The 19,906-nt window shown below is 34.9% G+C and overlaps 1 protein-coding gene across 3 annotated transcripts in view; it reads right to left on the reverse strand.

The window, feature by feature from the left end:
* ARB2A (ARB2 cotranscriptional regulator A) overlaps positions 1 to 19,906 on the reverse strand; it is a 423,598-nt gene that overhangs the window by 295,254 nt on the left and 108,438 nt on the right. The window contains exons 6-8 of one of the 3 annotated variants that reach the window (XM_070794036.1): positions 19,223 to 19,340; positions 10,478 to 10,543; positions 5,132 to 5,323 (exon numbers count right to left, since the gene is read on the reverse strand). In XM_070794036.1, coding sequence (XP_070650137.1) covers positions 5,132 to 5,323; positions 10,478 to 10,543; positions 19,223 to 19,340 — 376 coding nt within the window. The remainder of the gene's footprint in view (positions 1 to 5,131; positions 5,324 to 10,477; positions 10,544 to 19,222; positions 19,341 to 19,906) is intronic. The other 2 variants (XM_070794035.1, XM_070794037.1) reach the window with 2 other exon arrangements.

Here is a 19,906-nt window from a genome sequence, read left to right on the forward strand (position 1 = left end):
GGGAAGATCCCCTGGAGAAGGGACCAGCTACCCAGTCCAGTATTCTGGCCTGGAGAATTCCATGGACTGCACAGTCCGTGGGGTCGCAAAAAGTTGAACACGACTGAGTAACTTTCACTTTTAGGTATTTAATATTTTTGTTGTTACTATGGTTTATTCCATTACTTTGAGAGTGAGGAAGAAGAGCCTCAGTCCACCATGTCATAGAACCCAAACTGTATAAATTACATTGATAAAAATAGCATTAGTCTTTAAAACTTAGATATAACAATATGAAAGTTATATTCAAAGTAATTAATTATGGAAATAGCAGATTCTTCTGAATAATCCAAATATGAGAAATTTTTAAAAGTTGGTTTAGTGGAGTTATTAGATTTCTCGTGAAATTATTACAATTATAAATTTTAAGTCATGTTGGATACGAATCACTTGTAATTTCAAAGTATGTTTTTATCATTTAAACTTTTACTTCACTGATTCTATTATAAAATATTTTTTAGAACTTCTCATGCTCTGTCATACTAAATATAATTCTCATCAAGTTCTACCTTATCTATTTACACCTAGAGCCTGAAAAGTATACATAAATTCTCAACCATTCCAAACAGTATTACCTATCCCAGCTGTTCTTAGTGTGGTGCCCAATCAACAGGGGAACAGATATTCTCAGATATATAAATGCTCAGGCCCCAACCAGACCTTCTGAATTAAAATCTGGGATCTGAACAGGGCAATCTGGTCCAAGGAGCTTTCCAGGAGTTTCTGGTGCATGGTAAAAATTTGACCTATAGGGGCTTCCAGACCATTCCCCATAAAACTTTTTGACAGTATATACATCCCAATCAGTCAAAGCATGGACAGGGACAGATCAGTGAGATGCCTAAGGTGCAAAATTTAAGGAGGCACTCACTCTCAGGGACCTACAAGGACTGCGCATCCTGAGAGTGAATGACTCCTTAAATTTTGCACTCGAATCCAACTCCTGCAATTAGGAATGAAACGACTTATGTGTCCTATTTTCTTTGCCCTTTTTATAGAGATCAACTAAAATGCCTGAAAATATGCAAATAAGAAAAGTTCAAAGAAGTATGAGTAAATACCTAACTGCACAATTAGACACTGAATAATTCAGTTCAGTCGCTCAGTCGTGTCTGACTCTGCGACCCCATGCACGCCAGGCCTCTCTGTCCATCACCAACTCCCAGAGTTTACGCAAACTCATGTCCATTGAGTCGGTGATACCATCCACATCTCATCCTCTGTCGTCCCCTTCTCTTCCTGCCTTCAATCTTTCCCAGCATCAGGGTCTTTTCAAAAGAGCCAGTTCTCCGCATCAGGTGGCCAAAGTATTAGAGTTTCAGCTTCAACATCAGTCCTTCCAATGAATATTCAGGACTGATTTCCTTTAGGATGGACTGGTTGGACCTCCCTGCAGTACAAGGAACTCTCTAGAGTCTTCCCCAACACCACAGTTCAAAAGCATCAATTCTTCGGTGCTCAGCTTTCTTTATAGTCCAACTCTCACATCCATACATGACTACTGGAAAAACAATAGCTTTGACTAGACTCTGTAATATGCTATCTAGGTTGGTCATAACTTTCTTTCCAAGAGTAAGCGTCTTTTAATTTCATGGCTGCAGTCACCATCTACAGTGATTTTTGGAGCCCAGAAAATAAAGTCTCTTACTGTTTCCACTGTTTCCCCATCTATTTGCCATGAAGTGATGGGACCAGATGCCATGATCTTAGTTTTATGAATGTTGTGTTTTAAGACAACTTTTTCCCTCTCCTCTTTCACTTTCATCAGGAGGCTCTTTAGTTCTTCTTCACTTTCTGCCATACGGGTAGTGTCATCTGCATATCTGAGGTTACTGATATTTCTCCCAGAAATCTTGATTCCGAAATCTTGTGCGTCATCCAGTCCAGCATTTCTCATGACGTACTCTGTATGTAAGTTAAATAAGCAGGGTGACAATATACAACCTTGACGTACTCCTTTACCAATTTGCAACTGGTCTGTTTCATGTCCAGTTCTAACTGTTGCTTCTTGACCTGCAGACAGATTTCTCAGGAGGCATGTCAGGTGGTCTGGTGTTCCCATCTCTTTAAGAATTTTCCACAGTTTGTTGTAATCCATACAGTACGTGGCCATATGATACACACTTTTATACTCCAAATAATATATTGCAATACTGTGGATTGAAGATTGTTAAACACTGAAAATATTAGCTATGGCAATCTGAGAAGCACTATGGGAATTTATCAAATATGTACTATTCCTCCAATGTGAAATCTTAATATATTTTTAATAAATAAGTTCTTAAGTATCTAAACTACAAGGATTGGAATATCTGTAGTTTTCAAGCTGTGACTCATGGTGCCCACGGGTCAGGGAAGAAATCTCAGGAGCTATTGTGGAAGTGGTGCCAGTCTTCACTTCTGCTTCTACCAAAGTGACAAACACAAGTTTTGTTTTGTTTTTTACAAAACAATTCACTTAGAGGCAGGGTTCTACTATTGGGAAAAAGTTTTAACCTTACCATTATATGACTCCTATTTTGGGACCTTTAATATTATACTAAAAATCTGCAAGGAATATAGCATAAATATATTAACACTGAATAGAGATAATATTGTCTGGCCTGCAAAATATCAGAATTTACTTCAGTTGTGATATGAAAATTGACAGACCATGGAAAATAGAATAGTGGCTCCCTGCCTTTCATAACAGAGAAGGCAATGGCACCCCACTCCAGTACTCTTGCCTGGAAAATCCCATGGGTGGAGGAGCCTGGTGGGCTGAAGTCCATGGGGTCGCGAAGAGTCAGACATGACTGAGCAACTTCACTTTCACTTTTCACTTTCATGCATTGGAGAAGGAAATGGCAACCCACTCCAGTGTTCTTGCCTGGAGAATCCCAGGGACGGGGGAGCCTGGTGGGCTGCTGTCTATGGGGTCGCACAGAGTTGGACACGACTGAAGCGACTTAGCAGCAGCAGCAGCAGCCTTTCATAAACTACAGAAACATTTCTTTAAATAATCTTAGAAAAAAAGAGACCAAAAAATAAAAACAAGAGGGGCAGGGGCTAATCTGATTTAAAAGAAAGAATGAGACAGCTTCTTTCTCCTAATTAGTCTTCCTCTTTCTGCTTCCTAAAATTCCATTGTTTCCCCTACCTGTCTGTACACCCTCCAACCACATACAAACATGGAGCAGCCCATAAAGAATCACCAGGGAAATATCATGAAAAGGCAAAACTGACGGAATACAAATCACTATATCTAAATTAAAAAAAGATAACCATTTTTAAATGTTCATCATGTAGAAAGTTACCAGAATGACGTTCATAAAATCGAGAATAAAGTATATAGCCTGAAATTTTCAAAGTATACAACATAAACACTAAATACGAAAGAACTCAGAAATCAGCTGTATTTTTTTCCAGGAATCATGAGTTGCTCTGATTGAGAAAAGCAGAAAAAAGTCAAGACAATGAAATGCCATAACCCCTCCAATGTATATTTCTACTTAAAAGAACGAACTGACTGACTGTTCTAATGAAACTTCCTCCCTCTTGTTTGGGATCTCAACAGATAGTTTGTTCAAACGTATTTGAGATGGTTTCCCCTATACTCTTTCACTTCAAAAAACCTTATACCAGAACATTTTAGGATGGGAAAGGCTTAGTTATCTACTAGCACAGACAATATAACTTACATAAAATATTTTACCAAGCACCTATATGTACAAATATCTGATTTTCTTCACTGAATTATATTTTCAAGTATTCACTGAATTGTGATCACATTTCACATACTGTGTTCTTAAAATACATTGACAGGGTCTGTTCTAAACATAAACTAATATGCCAGAGTGTAAGTTTATTTCACTATTCATAACCTGAAATATAAAAGTTTAATAACAAACTAAGTGAATTACTTCAAAATAAACTAAATTTATTTTAGTTACTTAAGTTCTAATTAAAAAACACACCATTGAAATTTGCAACCAATCAGAAGTGATATTTTTGTGTTCTTTGCATATCTATGAAGACTGAAACAAAATACACAATTCACCTATGAAATTCTACTTACAGAATTTTAAGTGTCTCAAAATCTATTAACAAAATATTCTTTAGGAGCTGAGCTGGGCTCTAATCTTATTATTTCAGAGTTAAAGTAAGAAACATATTATCTTTCACCTTTGCATTCATTAGTGTATGAAATAATTCCCTACCTCTTTCAATTACAAAAATAAAATAATGTAGCTCTTATAAAGCATACATGGACACATATATTCCTAAATAACTTTACATTCCTATATTAAAGTTTTATAAGTAAAGATGCCACTTTATTTTTTTTCTGAAGAAAATTTCTACTCACATGTGAAAGAAAACCAACTTTGCAAAGTTTAACTATTCATTGGAGAACTTAAGAATGAGACAGTAAAACAAATCACCAAACATTAGGATGTAACAAAGCTAGGTCAGAAAAAGCAATTTCACTACCACAGGAAAGAAAATCTTGAACACAATTTTAGAATACCAACTTCTAAAAAGTTTGAATTCAAGTAAGAATAAAATAATTCAGTAAATACTACAATTTACCATCTTGTGTTTATCTTATTCTTAAGCACTGTATTTGTGGGTTCTAAAGAGTTTTTATTTATTTATTTTTAATGACAGAAAAATGCTGAGTTATTCCAACTCTTTTTTTTTTAAAGAATAAAATAATAATTTAATGTAGCAGGCTTCCTTTAGTTTTTAACTTCACTAAATCAGGTAGGCGAAGATTTATAAAAGCAGTCATTTTTTTCAGAAGTATTTTCAGTAATACTGATATTTAAAAGTGGTATTTCATGCAATAAGAAACAAAAATTAGAACTGAAAATACTCGTTTCAAAGACAGTATCTAAATCGCTGTAGACTGAAGATGTCTTTTTTTTTTTTTTTTTTTTGCTGTAACTGCAAAATAATGCAGAATAATCTTTCGCTACAAGTAAAATGGTTAACAATTTAAAGATAAGGCTATGTTTAGGAAAGATTTTTTTAAAAGACATGATAAAATAATTTATAACACATAATAAAACAGCTATAAAATGCCAAAAAATATAAAGGAAATTGCACTTACATCCATAGCTCTCTTAATAAAAGGGATCTGTGTGCCACTGTCCAGATCTTCATTTATAATAAGCCTTCTAGCCCACTGACCTGCCCTGACAACACCACTACCATGAATTAAAACCATCAGTTTCTGTGGATTTGTCAAAGCATCCTCACTCATAAAGATAAAACTCTTTGGTTCACTTTCAGTGGCATCTACCTGTAATTAAAAAAAATTAAATAATAAATGTTTTTTGATCATAGACACAAATGAGAAAACAACTAGTGGTTAATACAAATTATAGAACAGCTATTAGAGAATTATGGAAGTAAAAAACTTTAAAATAAAATTAAAATATTCATTAGAGATTAACACATATAAGGTAGAGGAGCAAAAAGACATGATAGTAATTAAAATATAAAAATATGGAAAAGAATACTGGAACTATGTCTTTCTCCATTGCTACTGTATATCAGTATTATATTATCATTACAAAAAAGAAAAATTTTTAAGTGCTTCCTATAATGTAGATACTATGCTAAATATTTTTAAAACATTATTTCAATTAATCACAATTCTATTAAAGTGGGACTATTATTATATTCGTTTATAGACAAAGAAGTTGAGGCCTGGAGAGTTTAAATAACTCGCCCAAGTCACACAGCTATTAAGCCTATAAGTCACAACAGAAATATGCTGTGTCTAAAATAAACAGAAAACCCAATTGGAGAATACACATATTGGAAAACCATATATTAGTGAGGAAAACTACTAAGCTTTTAACAAATGTAGGAAAGGGAACTATTTAAAAATTCAAACACCAACTGTTCTATGTAAATGGACTTCGACATTTTATTCAGACTGTGAACACAGGATTATATAACAAATACTTTGTGAAATAATACTATCTGTATACTTTGATAACCTTATGTAACTTAGTTACTTATAGAATGAAAAGTGAATATTTTTAGTTATTGTGATTATACATAATATTTAGGTTTAAACTAGATTCAGATTTCAAAAAGTCAGAGAATTTTAGGAAACGGTAACTTCCCAACATTTTATTACATATGCCATAACATGCCCTAAGTGGTATTTCTCATCAGCAGTGGCAAGTAACAATGAATGGTAGACTTTGTTTGACCAGGTCAGAGCCAGAAGTTAATATCTTGACAGGTGATTGATAAACACATCCTCAAATAGAGGTCAATTCATATGCTGGGCAATGCAATAGCATCTCACTTCATCAACAGTATACATTCATAAAATTATCAAAATACTAAAGAAAAAAAATACCATTAAATGCCCTGGATTCCAAACGGGCCCAGCGACTACTTCTGGGACAAGACAAAAATTAAAATTTTTGTACTTCTAAAACAATCAGACTGGTCAGTAATAGATGCTTAGCCACCTGTGTACACACAGCACAAAAGGTAATTATTATAGCAAGTAGGGCATGGCACAGGCTTACGAAAAAAATGCATCTTGTCAGTGAGGCCTTCTCTGACCACTCCATTTAAACACTTCCCGAAGAAGTCTCTACTATCAACCTCTTTTATTTTCCTCCATAGCACATAATGCAACCTAATATGCTTTACTTTATATCTGTTTATATATTTGTTTAATAACCATCTGTTTCCTCTACTAACGTACAGGAAGGCACAGACCTGTGTCTCCCGTATATTACCAGATGTACAGAAGAAAGGCTGGCACATTGTAGGCACTAAGTTATATAAGAATGAATAAACTTTTGGACTAAAGAATCTTAATCAAGCCTCACCAGTGACTTCCTTTAGATAAAAGGCATTTAACTAAACAACGTGTCCTCTTAACTTGGGTATAATACTTGACTGGCTCAGAAAGCACAAATGAAAGATTAAACTAATGCATGACTACAGAGAATTTTCAAAGACTACACAATGCTTAGAATCAAAATGACATAACTGTATCTTTATTAGTAGTAATTAAATATGATGTAAGAGAAGTAGGAAACACAACACTACCACAGGTGATGTCTAGAATAAACAAATTACTAGAATAACAATAGATATGACTGAAGTCATAAAGGAAGAAAAGTGGATGGGAGACAGAGCAAGACAGAGTAAAACCAAATCTGAAAAGAAAAGCTCCCTTTTACCTAGGAACATTATAAGAGAACAGAGGAATCATTCAGTTAAAACAGCTTGAAAAAAGAAAGGAAATGGTAATAAGAACAAAAGAAAAATGAAAAGGCAAAGCTGTCAGTGAATAATAAAACAGAGGCCACAGAGGTTTCCAGTCACTCATTTACCAAAAAGTATGTCTAAATAGGCACAAATAAGAGAGTCTCTTAAAGTCAGTGAGGCCTTGATGGATCCTGGTATGTATGGAAATGGACGTCTGTTTATCTTAATGAAAAAAAACCCTAGCTATAGACTTTCTAAAAGGTGCTGACCACTGTTCTTTTTTTTATTCTACAAAGTCCGCTGAAACCAAGCACCTCAGTTTTTAAAGGTGGAATTAAATTCCACAGCAATCACTTTAAAACTGGAAGGGTACTTATTTTCTGAAGGTAAACATGTGTTTTTTTAATATTACAATACTGTTAAAGAATTTTTTAAGGGGCAACAAGTTAAGGGAGCTATGAGCAAATGAACAAAAATTTTACTTGAACATCCAAATATGTTGATTTAAAAAATATCAGAACATTAGATTATTTAAGGAACAAAAAATGAACAATGTAATACTATTAATGATAAAGGAGTAAAAGCAGTATTTAAGATGGTAATTGAATAATATTCATCTCAAAAAAATGCAGAACTGTGATTCTGCAGTTGATCATTTACTCTCAAGTTATGCTAATTTAAAACAGAAAAATAGCTAAATGAATAAAATAAAGTTTTCTTCATTAAGTCTTTTTTTTTTTTTTTTTAACTTTCTGGCTGCATCTCGTGGCATGGATGTGTGGATCTTAGCACTTCGGCCAGGGATCGAAACCACGCCCCCTGCATTGTAAGCACAGAGCCTTAACCACTGGACCACCAGGGAAATCTGTAATTTTCGAAATGGCTGTTCCGAAGCCATTTATCTTCTAATAATGGTAATTTACTAAGGTGAGCTTTCATTAAGGAATACACATAAAGGTCATTCCAGTGTACCGCCTCTATTATAGACAAATCAATGCCTAAGACCAATTGGTCAGCAGTTAACAATTCATTTTGGGATACTTATGAAAATCACTAATTTTGAAGTTTATTTAAATATGATTGAATAAATCAAATGAAAATCTGTAGTCAACTCATGTATCCAATATTCTACACAAGAGTGAAATACTAAAATTGAGACTATTTTGTACCTATTTATGTGAGGTGGAGAGTAAATGTGATCATGTTTACATGGAGAGACATGATCATGACCTTTACTGGCAAATCATGGTCTTCTACAGAGTGCTATCAATCAAAAAGAATTCTTGCCTTATTAAATATTTCAACTATAAAACTAAAACTTAGTTCATCATCAGTAAAAGAAAAAAAATTTGGTGGTATATCTTTAGAAAAAAAAATGAACAAAAAATAAACCCCACTCTCACTGCTAGCTTTGGGATTTAAAAGAACTCAGGAGAAAACTAATACTTTAGGGAAGAAAAATCTCATAATTATATAAAATACGTTATGATAACTTAAGGACAGATTAATTTGCTAAAATGAAAAAATCGTTTCTTTTTCATTTACAAAATTAGGAAATCTTTACTAACCAAATTGGTCATAATGGTTGTTATAGATCTCATACAATGAAAAGCTTTCTCTGTGTAACATTAGATTTAAATTTAAATAAGAGGAAAATAATTCAAGTCCTTCTAAATCTAATCTCAGGCTTTCTACACAAAAATGAAACAATTATGTAACATGACAGATATGGCCAATTATCTTGTAATTTGTTCTAGAAACCCAGGGAATTAAACTGAGTTTAAAGGTTCAATGGAACTAGAAGTATTGCAAAGTTAAAGGACTCAATACTAATTAATTGTGCTGTAACAATGGATTAACCTAAGGCTCTTTAAGTATCATTCATCAGAAGCTTCAAAAGACATAGAATTAACAAAAAAAAGGAGACTGGACAAAGTGACAAAATTCTGCCTTGACTTTCCAGAAGACCAAATTCAACGTATAATTTTAATAGAGTGAGACACGAGATGCAAAGTCAAAAACAAAACAAGAGGTGTGAATCCAGAAAACAACTTTTATGTTCATTCTCAAAAAAGATACTAAAATCTTGGTTCTCACACAATTCAAAAGGAAGGAAAGTTTTCAAATAAACGAATGTTGGCCTAGTCATTACGTAGAATAATACTGCATTGAGTAGTATGCCACTAGCATGTAGAGCAGTGCCTGGCATCCTAAAATAAATATTTGTCGAATGAATGAATAAATTGATAAACAATTAACAATATGACCTAGTACTTGAGGTTATTTATAGAAAGTTAAATATAAAATAGAGATTAAAAAAAAAAATCAACCTATGGAAGTAATTTGGGAGGATGGATAGTATTAAAAAATTCTAAATCCCTCCACTTGATAGTAGAATAACACTACCCAAAGAATTTTAGAATTTCACGCAAAATTTCATGTAGACGAAATTATTAATATTGTAAGTTTTGTGCCTTAAATAACTTTCATGAAGTCTTTGAGGTTCATAAAGATTGTAAAATCAGAGAACTGTCTAGGACAGTAAAGATCACCTCATCTAGTCTACCATCATCTCACACACACAAGGTTACTATTTCTTCATTCAAAAGCTCAATATTTCATACTGTACACTAAAAACAAAAAAGCTCTTTTGAGAAACTGAATCTGAGAACAAATTTCAAACTCTTCCACTCTGAAATGGCAAAATATGCAAAATTTGAAAAAAAAAAAAAAAAACTTCCACTAAGGAGAAGAGTAGTGTTATGAAAAAGAGTAAATCTGGGGATGTTCAGAGGAAATAACACAGAAATGAAACACACAGTTTAAAATAATCAAGAAATAATTAAAATGAAAGCAAATGTCTAATGCAAGAAAAAGCACATAGGTTTATTCAAATAAACATGTAAAAATAAATTATACCAATGAAATGAGAAAGGGTAGAGGAAAGACTAGTTCTTTTGTGACACCACTTTCAAAAAAGACTGAAAATCAGTATTTCTTTACTTTACACTAAAGAATATTACTTTTTAAGAACTATTACACACAATGAGATGAAGTATAATGACAGGCATTTAATATTATCTTTATCAATATCAAAACATTAGGATCTTAACATTTAAACTTATCACAGGTAACCCAAAACAAAAGTTTTCTTTGAATTGAAAATATTTTATTTGGAACTATAAATACTTTTAAAAATTGGACTTACTGGAATAGATATTTTTTTCAAATTACAGTCTTTTTCCAGAAGCTCATATACGTACTTCGTGATGATCTAAGTAGGAAAGAAATAACATTAAAATACAATGTTATCCATTATCAAAATTCACATAAATTATTAAAATTTATTGCTCTGAATGAGTATTTATCTTGAAATATTTTCACCCTAAATTAACTGATTCTTTACTGGTTTACTTCCTGCTGCTGGGTATTGAAAAACTATGGACCTTAGTATTAAGGATTGAAAGTAGTTAAACTCAAAAATACATAAAGACTTTCTATTTTACAAAGCAATATTCTAAGCATATTTTTTTTCAGTATTTCTAGAATTCTCTATCCCCCAAAACTTCCCCTCATGACTCTGAATCCTAACACTTCACTTGCATTCAATGAATCAAAGAGAGAAAAGTCAGAGGTATTCTAAACAGAAAAGGAAAACCGATCCAGCGGTCAGGCACCAGTTAGTACTACCAGTTACAGTAGGCAGAAACATACCTCCCCAAAGATGTCTAGGTCCTAACTCCTGCAACCTGGTAATATGTTACATTCAGTTCAGTTCAGTCGCTCAGTCGTGTCCGACTCTTTGCGACCCCATGAACTGCAGCACAACAGGCCTCCCTGTCCATCACCAAGTCCCGGAGTTCATCCAAACTCACGTCCATAGAGTCAGTGATGCCATCCAGCCATCTCATCCTGTGTTGTCCCCTTCTCCTCCTGCCCCCAATCCCTCCTAGCATCAGGGTCTTTTCCAATGAGTCAACTCTTCGCATGCAGTGGCCAAAGTACTGGAGTTTCAGCTTTAGCATCAGTCCTTCCAAAGAACACCCAGGACTGATCTCCTTTAGAATGGACTGGTTGGATCTCCTTGCAGTCCAAGGGACTCTCAAGAGTCTTCTCCAACACCACAGTTCAAAAGCATCAATTCTTCGGCGCTCAGCTTTTTTTATAATCCAACTCTCACATCCATACATGACCACTGGAAAAACCATAGCCTTGACTAGACGGATCTTTGTTGGCAAAGTAATGTCTCTGCTTTTCAATATGCTATCTATGTTGGTCATAACTTTCCTTCCAAGGAGTAAGCATCTTTTAATTTCATGGCTGCAATCACCATCTGCAGTGATTTTGGAGCCCAGAAAAATAAAGTCTGATACTGTTTCCACTGTTTCCCCATCTATTTGCCATGAAGTGATGAGACCAGATGCCATGATCTTAGTTTTCTGGATGTTGAGCTTTAAGCCAATTTTTTCACTCTCCTCTTTCACTTTCATCACATGGTGGCAAAAGTAACTGTGTTGATATGATTAATGTGAAGAACCCAAGATGAGGGAGATTAACTTGTATTATCTAAGTGGGCCCAATTTAATCATATAAATCCTAATAAGTAAAAGATTACAGAAGAACAGTATGTCACAAAGATGCAAAGTGAGAAGGCCTTAAAGGCTATTGCTAGTTTTAAAGATGCAAGAAGGAAACAATGAGCCAGGAAATCAGGTAGCCTTTAAAAGGCAGGATAAATCTCAGTTTAGAGTCAGTAAGAAAACAAGACTGAGGTCCTACTCTTGGAAGGAACTGGTTTCTGCCAACAACTCAAAGAAGTAGTAACTGGATTCATTCCCTAGAAAGAAAGAAATAGCCTGTCTAATACCTTGAGTTTAGTCTGGTGACATGCATACTGAACTTCTGACCCCAAGAACTGTAATGATAATACACTTGTTTTGTTTTAATTTATGGTAAGTTGTTACAGCAGCAATAGAAAACTAATATACTATTTCTATTAAGGAAAGTAAAGAGAGTGAAGAAAGAAATGTCTGGAATAAAAATGATGATTTAATACACTTTAATGGTCAGTTTAAGAAGTGTTCCAAAAATATCTTTAATCATCTATGCACACTATCTCAGGTAATAATTTTAGCAGCAACATAATTAAAAGTCAAATTTTATGAAACAAAATCAGATTTTTTTTTTTAGAAAATTAAGACTGCTTTGGTGTTGTCTTCTGTAATCTAAAATAAGATTCCCTATCCTGCTTTCTCTAAGAAGTTCAAAATCCCTCCTTCTCTGTATACATATTCATTCATTTTAGAAACAGTATATTAGATGTGCGCTAGAAGAGCTTTATCTTGGCTGACTAAAGTAATTTCAAAAGCTATGACACGAAACTATCAATAGAACTAGGCAATAATCTATTAGTTCTTAATTGAAGAGCACTCCAATGGCAGAAAGTTCAGAGGAACTAAAGAGCTTCTTGATGAGGGTGAAGGACGAGAGTGGAAAGGCTGGCTTAAAACTCAACATTCAAAAAAACTAAGATCGTGGCATCTGGTCCCATCACTTCATGGCAAACAGAAGAGGAAAAAGTGGAAGTGGTGACAGATTTTATTTTCTTGGGCTCCAAAATCACTGTGGATGGTGACTGAAGCCATGAAATTAAAAGATGCTTGCTCCTAGGGAGAAAGGCTATGACAAACCAAGACAACATATTAAAAAGCAAAGATATCACTTTGTCAACAAAGGTCTGTTTAGTTAAAGCTATGGTTTTTGCAGTAATCATGCATGGATGTGAGAGCTGGACCATAAAGAAGGCTGAGTGCTGAAGAATTGATGCTTTCGAACTGTGGTGCTGGAGAAGACTCTTGAGAGTCCCTTGGACTGCAAGATCAAACCAGTCAATCCTAAAAGGAAATTCACCCTCCATGTTCATTGGAATGACTGATGCTGAAGCTGAAGCTCCAAAGTTTGGCCACCAGATGCAAAGAGCTGACTCACTGGAATAGACCCTAATGCTGGGAAAGATTGAGGACAGGAGGAGAATGGGGTGACAGAGGATGAAATGGTTAGATAACATCACTGACTCAATGCACATGAGTTTGAGCAAACTCTGGGACACGGTAAAGAACAGGGAAATCTGGTGTGCTGTAGTCCATGGGGTCGCAAAGAGTCGGAGACGACTTAGTGACTGAACGACGAACAACTTGTATTTCATGCAGAATTTAAAATTATGCTCATTATACCTTTGCCAGAAAGTGGCAGTATTATAGACCTGAAAGAGTCAAGTAAATATGTGTAGGAGGAAATATGCATGAAATTATATAATGGGTTACAACTTCAAGAGAAATGGTTTAACTAAATGAGATTAGCTAAAATGAGCGGGTTATCGTTTCTAAAAATTTCCTTCTATGAAATCATAAAATATCCTTACATTTAAAGCAACAATAGAACCAGTCAAACTTAACTCAAACTCAAATGAATTCTACACTATGCAAAATACTTATAAGACATAATTTGATAATTAAAAAACTATCTTGGCAGGTTGTGCCTTATGTAAATGTGAAATACACAGTATAGTTAATTCTCAATTTCATACTACAATATACAACAAAAATTCAAAACTGGTTACACTGACGTTGAAAAACTTTATAGGGCAAGTATTTGTTCTAATAAAACCATACATCAAGCAGAGTTGGAGAAACTCTACCTAACTTGCCCAGTTTGCTTTGCTCTCCAAGTTCTGACTCCAGCAAAAAAGCAACCATAGATTAAACCATTTATCTGATGGGCAGTTCTCTCTGCTTGGGATGTTCTCCTCCACCCTAGCCATCCTTTAAGAAATAGATCATATGTCAGCTACTTTAGGTGACTTTTTTCCTGCCTCCTCCCAACCCCCCAACGTAAGACAAAATGTCCCACCTCTATGCTCCTCTGGACATGCATGGCGATTTGAGTATGATATTATTGGCTTGTCTGTTACCTGACTAGTCTGAGAATACTAAAATTTAAGTACCTCACCTTATTCTTCCTTGTATCCACACAGGATAGTATCTGATATATTCTCTTCACTGTTCATTCTGTCTACATCCTTCTAGGGAGATAACTGTTTCAGATTTTTTTTTTAAATCCTTCTAACTGCTGAATTGAGGCTTAAAGAAAGAGCAGGATTCACAGCCTTACAGCTTAAGAAGGATACAGTCTGTATTTAGAAAAGTCAACAAGTGAAAAGATAATATTTTAAAAAAAGATGAAAAAGGTATCTCTTCCCAAATGTAATCTATGTTCAAATATTCACTAAAATCATTGTTTCCAGTGAAGTTTGTACAGGGGAAAGAAAAGGCTTAAGAGACTAAGATGAATGAGCTAAGGTAAAATCTTCATTCTAATAAGAAACAAGGGAATTTCTGATTTTCTGGTCTGAAATATGAAGAGCTTGAAAACAGTCACTCCTACCCTAACAAAAAGAAAAAAAGCTGAACAAACTAAAAACCAATGACTCTTCTTAGATCCATCAGAAAACTGAGGTCACAGAGCAAACTGCTTCCCCGAAAACTGGACAAATGGGCAGATGCAGAGAATCAGGACTTACTGGTATCAAAAGCCAAGTGTTAGCTCAAGGGAGTCCTGGGGGAGGAACACTTTCAACTATAATTGATTAATTTCTGGAGGTTCAGTATGAATATTAGCTTAAGAACAAAAAACTAGGAGAAGGCTCGAAGGATTCCTGAAACTTCTATGAGTTGTACCTCTACAAGCCTCACCAGGTTCTCACTATGAAAATTAGATGAAAATTAGAGAAAACTTCTCACTTCTTTATGGCAGAGGAAGAAAAAAAATGATTTAACAATACTACTGAACTCTGTTCTCCTTAATAAGGCCTAGCCACAAGGAGAACCATTTCACTAGAGCCTAACTGACATAGGGGAAGCAAAAGATTCACTAAAAGACTGAGACCTAATCACAGGACTACAGAAAGTTCCCTTCTACCCCTCCCCACATTACCACCAAATCAATAAGGTCCCTTTAAAATAACAAGGAATGAGATATAGCTAAAAGAACTGCAAGGTTCACCCCTATTTAAGATCTCCAGGAACATTTAAAGACAACAGGGAAAACAAAAACAAGGATAGAAGAAAAAACTTTAGCCTTGGCCACAAGAGCTACAGCAAATAGTAAACACAGACTGACTCCTAGCCAGATAAACGTAACACTTTACACTAAAGACATATCTACCAAAGTTCCTTTTACTCAACACACCATGTCCAAATTTCAACAAAAAAAATGACCAGAAACACTACAAGGCAAAAAGAAACAACCTGAAGAGACAAATCAAGCACCAGAAAATGTGTAATTATCAGAATTGGAATTTAAAACAATAATAAGCAATATGCCAAAGGATTTATTGAAAAAGTTGACAACATTAAAGAACATGTGAGTAACATAAGCTGAGAGCTGAAAACTCTTAGGAAAGAGTCAAAAGAAAATGTTAGATCAAAAACACTGTTAAACCAAAATGAAGAATGCCTTTGATGGGATCATAAGTAGACTAGACATGGCCAAGAAGAAAATCATAGAGTTTTAAGATGTAACAGTAGACACTTTCAAAACTGAAATGCAGAGAGAAAAAAAAAAAAAAGATGGAACAGAATACCTGAGAATTGAAGAATAATTACAAAATGTTTAACATATGCATAATAGTAATTTCCAGTAGTCATGTATGCATGTGAGAGTTGGACTGCAAAGAAAGCTGAGCACCGAAGAATTGAATGCTTTTGAACTGTGGTGTTGGAGAAGACTCTTGAGAGTCCCTTGGACTGCAAGGAGATCCAACCAGTCCATTCTAAAGGAGATCAGTCCTGGGTGTTCTTTGGAAGGAATGATGCTAAAGCTGAAACTCCAGTACTTTGGCCATCTCATGCAAAGAGTTGACTCATTGGAAAAGACTCTGATGCTGGGAGGGATCGGGGCAGGAGGAGAAGGAGATGACAGAGGATGAGATGGCTGGATGGCATCACCGACTCAATGGACATGAGTTTGGATGAACTCCGGGAGTTGGTGATGGACAGGGAGGCCTGGCGTGCTACAATTCATGGGGTCGCAAAGAGTCGGATACGACTTGAGCGACTGAACTGAACTGAACTGAATACCAGAAAAAGAAAGAAAAGAACAGAGGAACTATTTGACATAATAATGGCTGAGAATACTCCAAAATCAATGACAGACACAAAACCACAGGCGTGGGTGATCCAAAGAACTCCAAGAAGGATAAATACCAAAGCTACACCTGGCCATATAATATTAAAACTGCACAAAACCAAACCCAAAGAGAAAACCTGGGAAGAAGCCAGACCAAAGGTCTGGAGAGATCTGGAGGAGAAAGGGATGTGGGAAACTTTACCAACAGAGGAGAAAAGATAAGAAGTATACCAGATAAGAAATATACCAGACTTCTCTTAGGAACCACGTGCCCAAGAAGAAAGCAGACTGAAATATTGAAAACATTTAAAGAAAAAAGAGTCACCAATCTAAAATTCTATATCCAGTGAACTTATCCTTCAAAGATGAGAAATAAAGACTTTCCTAGACAAAAAATGAGGGATTTTTTTGCAAGCAGATCTACCACAGGTAATGTTAAAATAAGTTATTCAGAAAGAAAGAAAATCACATAGGTCAGAAATTAGGATGTACATAAAGAAAGGAAGGGTATTAGAAATGAATATATTAACATAAAATAATTTTTAAATTTTTTCTTATTTTTAATTTACCTAACAGATAACAGTTTGTTGAAAATAACAGCAACAATGCTTTTGATAAGAAAAATGAATGACAACAAGATTATAAGGTATGTAAGGGAGAAGCTGAGAATACTCTGTTAGAAGGTAATCATACTACCCAAGAAGTCATACAGTAGTATTTGAAAGAAAAACTGGAAAGAAAAATTACTACACCTGGTATTTTTTTCTGGATTTTCTTTCTGGATTTTTTTGATTCCTAAGGAGTACCATACAGCTAAAATTAAATGAATCCACAATGGAAGACACAGGAAGCAATTTTGAGATTATACATTCATGAAATCGATCCCTGAGATACCCACAGAATAATGTTCTCTAAGAAGAGTGGTCAAACTAGACTTTTTTCTAGCTCACCCTGCAATAATTATTAGCTTGGGACTTAGAATCATTTATAATAAAGATCCACCCTATAAGCTACCTATTTAAAAAACAACAGCATCTTTTTCTCTTAATGTCCTATTTACCCTAACTATACATCCTATCCTAGCTCCCTCCTAGGAAGGGATGGAGGGAGGGGAGGAAATAAGGAAGGAGAGATGGAGGAAGGGAGAAACAGAAGGAAAGCAGGCGGAAGAAAAAAAAAAGTCTTACTAATTAAGGTTTGATACTGTGCAATAATGTCAGTGTGGCAAACCTAAAAGGGCTACTCTAGCATCTTTACATTAAAGACACTATGATGTGAATGGTGATGAGTTGTCTAATTAGAACTAAATCACATTTACCCTGAGTACATATTCTCTTAAGTCAGAACTACATACTAAATTTCACTAGAATTATCTCCAACACATCCTTACTTTTCCCCTTAAAACCTTTTATACTTCATTCTTGATGGGTACATTCTAAACTTTTAAAAATTCTTTTGAAGTAACTGCTTTTTCAGCATATCTTTGAAATAAATTTCATTCCTCCAACTTTCAATTAACATTCCTTGGCGTTCTTAGTCTGTATCCCCAGCTGTCCCTCATTTAGATCAGCTTCAGATCATTTGCTCTCACATTTCCCTTTTACCTGCTCTAAAGAAAAGTCATTCTTTTTCTAATCCAACCTTACTTTCCTGTAGCCAGATTCTTAAGCAACTTACACCAACAGACTTGTAAGTGTATCCAGCTAACTACTGATATCTTCTCTTTTTTAAAAAATTTATTTAATTGGAGGCTATTTACTTTACAATATTGTGGTGGTTCTTGCCATACTCTCTTACAGATTTCACAGGCAACTCAAACTTCCTATGTTCAAAACTGACTCCATCTATACGTCTCCAAACCTATTCCTCCTCCAGTGTGTTCATCCACTCTGCAGATGGTACCACCATCCACCTAACTGCTCAAGCTAGAAGCCTAAATGGGTTAACTCCTCATTCATCCTCCTCTTGCAATCAATCATCAAATTCCTCAAGCTAATCATGGAAGAGCTCCATATCTCCCCATCTCTGCTAGCACCATTCCAGGTCATTCAAGTCCATCAACAGGTTACTATCTCTTCTTGGGCTGCTTCTGTTGCCTCCTTCTGCTATATCTATTATGGAAGATCTTCCTCCAGACCTTATTTTCTGTTAGCAGACATCCTTTACAAAGGCAGACCTAAAGATTTCTAGTGCGATAAGGATAGGACCTCAAACATTAAAACCAGCATGTCTTACCAGATCTGGCCCCTGCCAACTTCTCGCATTTCATCTGATAGCCCTCTCTTTCTTCATTCTCCATATTATGTAGCCACAATGCCTTTTTTTTTTTTTAATTCTCAGATGTGTCAGGATCTTTTTAACCTCAGAGCCTTTGCAAATAATGTTGCTTTGCTGAGAATGCTTGTTCCATTCTTTACTCATTCAGCTTCAACATCCTCCTTGTCTGACCCTGAATCCATCCTCAAAGAATCTTGCATTCCTCCTACTTAATACTTAGATTATTAATAAAGTCTTTCCCAAGCTCTGTCTGTACCACTAGACTTAAAGCTTTTGGAAGAGGAGCATTTGTCTTAGGCTGAATGTCTAGGGCTAGCTCATATAATGACAATCAAATATTTTTTGGAATAAACAGTAATAATAATAATAGCAGACACATGCATAGTACTCACAGTAACATAACTTCCTTTAATAAATCTCCACTCCCTTAATCATCACAACAACCCAATAAAGGAAGAAACCAAAACATTTAAAAGTTTAGATAACTTACACAGCTAAATAAGTCACAGAGTTTGGATGGAAAACTAGGCTGTCTGTCTGTCTGGGAGTCTAGAATCTTTTTTCTGGACATATATTCCATCTTCTCTGTTACGCAGTCAATAAAGATGCTAAAGGAGAGTGGGATGTAAAACTGAAATTAAAGGCCTATTAGTAGCTTAACACCAGCAGGCAAGAACAGAAGCAAAAGGGATAGTTAAGGCAGGTAAAGGAAAAACAGTAATTTTAATTGCCTGAATTAGGCCCTCTTAGTGTGTGAACAAATAAAGAAAGCTCTTTTGGATGTATAATGAAGTCAGTGGACTCTTCTCAGAGAGTATTTTTTAAAAAGTTAATAAAATACAAAGGATTACCAAGGGAACCAATTATAGTGGGATACAGTTCAATTTTTTTAAATATCAGATCTTTGATATATTGTTACATATGTCCTTCATTATCAATACACTTTAGATATATCTAAAACTATAGTTTTATCATTTTAAAAACAGGTCATTTCTGTGAAAAACTCATAAAACTGCTAATATTAATATTTTTTATACCTACATTTATAATAAAAAGAAATGTAGCTTAGAGGTTAGAAAAATAAAGATGTAACTTTTATCCCATTGAGGTTCACAGACCCCAGGCCCTAAATCTTATCCCTGTGGTGTTAAGAATTCCTGGCCTAAACAGCATA

The sequence above is a fragment of the Bos indicus genome, chromosome 7, assembly GCF_029378745.1.
Source record: "Bos indicus isolate NIAB-ARS_2022 breed Sahiwal x Tharparkar chromosome 7, NIAB-ARS_B.indTharparkar_mat_pri_1.0, whole genome shotgun sequence".
Lineage (NCBI taxonomy): Eukaryota > Metazoa > Chordata > Mammalia > Artiodactyla > Bovidae > Bos > Bos indicus.